At 48.6% G+C, this 5,939-nt stretch overlaps 1 protein-coding gene across 1 annotated transcript in view; it reads right to left on the bottom strand.

Moving 5' to 3' along the window:
* Positions 1–5,939, bottom strand: part of EP400 (E1A binding protein p400) — an 88,246-nt gene that overhangs the window by 51,216 nt on the left and 31,091 nt on the right. Inside the window, exons 12-13 of the mRNA XM_042782844.1 lie at positions 2,737–2,844; positions 1,193–1,383 (exon numbers count right to left, since the gene is read on the bottom strand). Of these exons, the coding sequence (XP_042638778.1) occupies positions 1,193–1,383; positions 2,737–2,844 (299 nt within the window). The remainder of the gene's footprint in view (positions 1–1,192; positions 1,384–2,736; positions 2,845–5,939) is intronic.

Genomic DNA, 5,939 nt, shown 5'->3' with positions numbered 1-5,939 from the left:
GTTCCTATTATTAATGGATGTTTGCAGCAGTTTCTCCTCAATTTGAGTCGTGTCACGTCAGCAAATGGAGCTTTACTTTACCTATATCAATAAGCTTTAATAAGCAAAAGCTTTACTTTACATATATCAACAAGCAAAAGCTTTACTTTATCTATATATAAGGTTGGCTCTACTCTGACGATGCTGCTCTTTCTGTCATATTTTGAAAGCCTTCTGACCTAAGTGGCTCATCCTCCAACACTGTACCTGACAGTGTTTGCAGGCTAGTCGTATAGTTGCCTAGTATTGTAACAGACAGTGCTTCTCTGCTATTCATAAGTTTTCCCTGGCCAATTTTTTGAGAAGTGGATGGCCTCTTCCTTCTTCCTAGTCTGTCTCAGTCTGCAAGCCATGCCGAAACCTGTGCACCATGTGCAACCCCGCTGGCGTTTGAAACCCTGGTGGCACAACCTCAAGCCTCACAGCAACATGCCACGACAGTATGACAAACCGACAGACAAGTCTGTCTCCCTTAGCTGTTCGAAACCTCTGCACCTCCCTCACCGGGACCCCTGCTACTGCTTGCTCTCTTGGACGCCCTGGCTGTCCTTTTCTTTTCCCTCCATTTTCCTGCCTCTTAGGCGTTGGCGCCTGGGTCCCTCCCCTTCCCGGGTCCCTGCTGCCTGCTTGCTCTCTCTTGGATGCCACCCAATTCTTTAGCTGCTGTGGGGACAGCTGCTGGGTTCTCAGAAAGCCAAACCCAGAGCCAGCACACGAGCCAGCAAGGCCCCAAAGCAGGGACAGCAGCACTATGGACAGCAGCCAGGAGGAGGAAAGAGTCCAGCTGTCCACCAGCTGAAGGACACCCACACAACAAAACACTGTGCAGCCATAAAGGGAACGACACACGCATGAACCTTGAAAACACGCAGCTCCATGAAAGAAGCCATCCCAAAGGTTCACGTGTTACGCGATGCCATCTGTTATAGAAGATGTACGGGACAGGTGAGCCCCTACAGACCACAGCAGGCTGGTGGCTGCCAGGGGTGGGCTGCTGGGAAGTGGGGAGTGCCCACATCACGGACACAGGCTCTCCTTAGAGGTAACAAACACGTTTAGCAGAGGTGACGGCTACACACGTGACAGTTAACTCTATGCTGGGTGATTTTCACCACAATTAAGCAGCAAGTAGAAAAGGCAGCCAAGGACTCACCGCTGTGATAACCCTAGCGCTGCCCTTGGGCAGGATGGCCTCGGCCATGGCGGTCACTTCCGCGATGTCTTTTGTGTTTGGCTTTCCGATATTCACCCTCTCCGCAGCCTTAAACTGGTCCATGATGAACAGAGAATCAATAAGGACCAGGTCCTTCCGACTGTCCCTGTCACTCGGGACATCTTCCACATCTACGGAACACAACACAGCAGATGGATTTGGGGGTTGCTGGGACAACTTACCATCAACTGAAAACAGAAAAAGACTTCGGTGAATGAAAATGCCTCACATACAAAACTGAGTGGTTATTCTACACGTGTGCCTCGCCTGCTCACACCAATGCTCCCTGGACACACGCACAGCACCTCAGGAGACCACCATACCCAGCACCATGTGCGTGTGCTTCGTGTGCTCACACCATGCGTGCTCCCTGGACACACGCACAGCACCTCAGGAGACCACCACACCCAGCACCACGTGCGTGTGCTTCGTGTGCTCACACCACGCGTGCTCCCTGGACACACGCACAGCACCTCAGGAGACCACCACACCCAGCACCGTGTGCGTGTGTTTCGTGTGCTCACACCACACGTGCTCCCTGGACACACGCACAGCCCCTCAGGAGACCACCACACCCAGCACCGTGTGCGTGTGCTTCGTGTACTCACACCATGCATGCTCCCTGGACACACGCACAGCCCCTCAGGAGACCACCACACCCAGCACCACGTGCGTGTGTTTCGTGTGCTCATACCACGCGTGCTCCATGGACACACACACAGACCCTCAGGAGACCACCACACCCAGCACCTTTCTAGGAACCCTCAAGTGTAATTTTTCCAAAAACAGCCTGGCAACTGAGAACACACCACAGCTATCAGGAACTAACACCAGGACAAGATTTACAGGTACCTGAGGGCTCAGTGATCTGTCCCCACCACCAGTAAAGGAAACTTGGAGCTGTCCCACAGGACAGGCAAATGCGGGCAGACGGCCTCTCTCCTGCAGGTCTCTCCACCAGGAAGGGGATCCAGATGTCTCCCCACTTCCCCGAGCACCACTCCACTACTCTCCCTTGCCTACCCTGCCCGGTCCTATATGCCTGTATTTCTAATCATCAGAACGGTCTGAGTGATCACAAGGAAAAGGAGGACACTGGTTTGGTTTTCACAATACATTCTGGGTGTATCCTTTTGTTAGTGTGGAACAGCTAAGAAGTGTAGAAGGAACTCCTCAAAACCAGCATTAAACAAAGAGCCCAGGACGGACAAATGCCATAAAACCCTACATCCGTACAACAACTCTCAGAAAGCCATGGAAAAGTATCCCAGCCCTCTTTACAACTTGATTCGGTGCTCTGAAAATCATACCTAGTTTATAAATAAAAAGCACAGAATGTGAAATTATTTATTAAATACCTCTCTGATTTTTGCTTTCATCAAACAAAACCAAAGGTAATTGAAGGAGATTGTTTCAAGCCTCCTTCCGCAGAGAGTGTTCTGGCCTTTCCATAAGCTGAAGTTTTTAAAAATTGAGAAACATACCTTCCTCTTCGCTTGTCTCCTCACTGTCGAGTTTAGGTTGCGGCCACTGAAAATTTGGCAAAAAGGCACCTTCGTACAACTTCATCAAGTCCATTATGGGTATTTCAGCTGGAAAGGACCATAGGAACAGAGGTCAGAATTTGAGATGTGGTGAGTCATTTCATCGGAAGGAGAACAAAGCCAGGAGAGCCACAGAAGGACAAGGCTCCAATCAGGGGAGAAAATGTACTTTCTGAAACCACACTGGTTTCCTCTAAAAGTTAAAACAGTCACCCATTAATGACACAGAGTCCACAGTACTTTCTTTATAAAGCATGACAAAAATCTCTGAAATGAGACACGGAAATGCACTCTCTCCACGTGAAAGAACAGAACAGCATTTCTAAGGCACTGAACATACAGGAACGTCTCCAGGCAGAGAAAGGCACACAAAAAACAAGGGAACGAGCACCTGTGATGGGCAACAACAGGCAGAGCAACTACATGAAAGCACAACCCAAACCCAGCCGTCGAGTCGATGCGGACTCACTGCACAGACCTGCCACGGAGTCGACTCCGACTCCGAGCAACCCCTAGGGGCTTCCGAGGTGGTAAATCCTTACGGAAGTCGACTGCCCCATCTTCCTTCTGGAGAGCGGCTGGTGGGTTTGAACCGCCATCCTTCTGGTTTTCAGTCAAATGCCATAGGGACTGCGCCACCAGAGTTCCTTATATAAAAGCACAAAGAGAGTAAAGCATGGCTCAAAGAAACCAACACCAGAAGTATCCAAAAATCCCACTGAGCTACTGCCATGTCTTCTGTAGAAGGAGCTCACCCCGACTGATAAGCCCCCCACAGAAGCCCCTCCTGCCGGACGATGGCTGTGGGCCATACAGGACAGACACAGACAGACTTCTTTGCAACCGAGCTGCCTGGGAACCAGACAGCGCCCAGGCTGTCCTCTATCGAAGGAGCAAGCATCTTCCAGACAGGCCTGTTGACGAGGACTGGACCACATGCTCTCCTGCACAGCTGCTCAACGGAACGAACGGGCTTTCTGACCTAACCATTAACCATGTCTCCCCTTCGTGAACATCCCCTGGAGAACAACCAGGTTCATGTTCGAAGAGGCTCCTGCTCTGCAGAGCAGGGGGAGGAGTCATGGTAATTGAGGGGTGCACCAGTATGTGCACGTGACCCCTTCTGTATGAATACTGTATCTCACTGAACTCCTCGGGATGCAAAGTAAAAGTCCCTAAAAGAACACTTATATTAAAGGCACTGTCCACTGGACACTAATACAAACCCTGAACTCACCCGTCCATGAGTTAAAACGTGCAGCTACTGGACTGATAATTTCCACATATGGGATGTGGACATTATCAAGCACTATTGCTAACATCACTAAAAAAACTCACTGCCATCGAGTCAGATCTGACTCACAGCGACCCCTCCTTGAGTTTCTGAGGTGGTAACACTACAGAAGTAGATTGCCCAACCTTCCTTCCAAGGAGTAGCTGATGGGTTTGAACTGCCAGCCTTCTGGTTAGCAGTCAAATGCCTTGGCACTACACTACCACAGCTCCCATTATATCACATGCAAGTAAAATTTTGCTGAAGGTAATTCAACAATGCTTGCAGCAGTACATTGAGAGGGATCTTCCAGAAAGTCAACCTGGAATCAGAACACAACGTGAAATGAAGGATATCACTGCTGATTCACAGTGGATCCTGGCTGAGAGCAAAGAGCACCACAAAGATCTACCTGTGTTGTTGACTACGCCAAGACATTCAACTGTGTGGATCATAACCGATTATGGATAACACTGAGAAGAAGGGGAATTCCAGAACACTTCATTGTGCTCACGAGGAACCTGTATAGAGACCAGGAGGCTGCTGTATGAACAGAGCAAGGGGACACTGCATGGTTTAAAATCAGGAAAGGAGTGAGTCACAGTTGTATCCTTCCACCAACTGATTCCATCTGTATGATGAGCAAATAATCTGAGAAGCTGGACTATATGAAGAAGAACGTGGCATCAAGATTGCGGAAAAACTCATTAACAACCTGTGATATGTGGATGACACAACCTCGCTTACTGAAAATGAAGATGACTTGAAACACTTATTTGATGAAAATCAAACACTATAGTCTGTGATATGGATTATACCTCAAACATGAGAAAACAAAAATCCTCACAATTGAAGCAATAAGCAACATTGTGATAAATGAGGAAAAGACTGAAGTTGTCAGGGATTGCAATTTACTTGGATCCACAATCAACACCCATGGAAGCAGCAGTTAAGAAATCAGAGGTCATACTGCACTGGGCAAATCTGCTGCCAGAGACCTCTTTAAAGTGTTAGAAACCAAAGACGTCACTTTGAAGACTAAGGTGTGCCTGGCCCAAGCCCCAGTCTTTTCAATCGCATCATGGCGCATACCAAGCAGTGTTGTTTTCTGTTGTACACAGGGTGGCTATGAGTTGGAGCCAACTTGACAGCACCTAACAACAACAACAACAACACAGGCATGTGAAAGCTGGACAATAAATAAGGAAGATCAAAGAAGAGGTGATGCCTTTGAATTGTGGTGGTGGTGAAGAATACTGAAAATGCCATGCACTGCCAGAATGAACAAGTCTGTCCTTAAAGAAACACAGCCAGAATGCTCCTGAGAAGAGAGAATGACCAGACTTCACCTCACCTGCTTTGGTGAGAAGGACATCATGTTTGGTAAAGTAGAGGGTTGATAAAAAGGAAGACCCTCAACAAGATGGAATGGCACAGTGGTTGCAGTGATGGGCTCAAGCACAGCAAGGATTTGGTTCGGTTGTACGTGGGTCACGGTGTCAGATCTGACTCGACAGCATCTGACAACAACAACACCTGGACTGATGGGGAAAGACAGACAGGCAGGTGACAGAGCCAGGACAACTCAGGGGAGGACCCAGACGGTGGGCATATGAGTGTCACTGTCAAAATCTCCCAAATCTTCTGCAGCACGAGGAAACTGTCAACAATGCTGCAGGATTGCACCACCCCAGGGAGGCTAGGACAAGAAGACAAGTCGACAAGGGCGCTAAGAATAACCCTAATGAACTCTCATACACTGCTGGTGGGACTGCAAAATGGTACAACCATTGTGGAAAGCAGTATGGCGATTCCTTCAAAAGTTGGAATTAGAAATACCATTTGACCCAGCCATCCCATTACTAGGTAT

Source organism: Orycteropus afer, unplaced genomic scaffold (assembly GCF_000298275.1).
Source record: "Orycteropus afer afer isolate SDZICR_OR568_19922 unplaced genomic scaffold, OryAfe1.0 scaffold00489, whole genome shotgun sequence".
NCBI classification, from domain to species: Eukaryota; Metazoa; Chordata; class Mammalia; order Tubulidentata; family Orycteropodidae; genus Orycteropus; species Orycteropus afer.
Note: the sequence above shows the minus strand (reverse complement) of the source record. Positions and strands in the feature narration are given on the sequence as shown.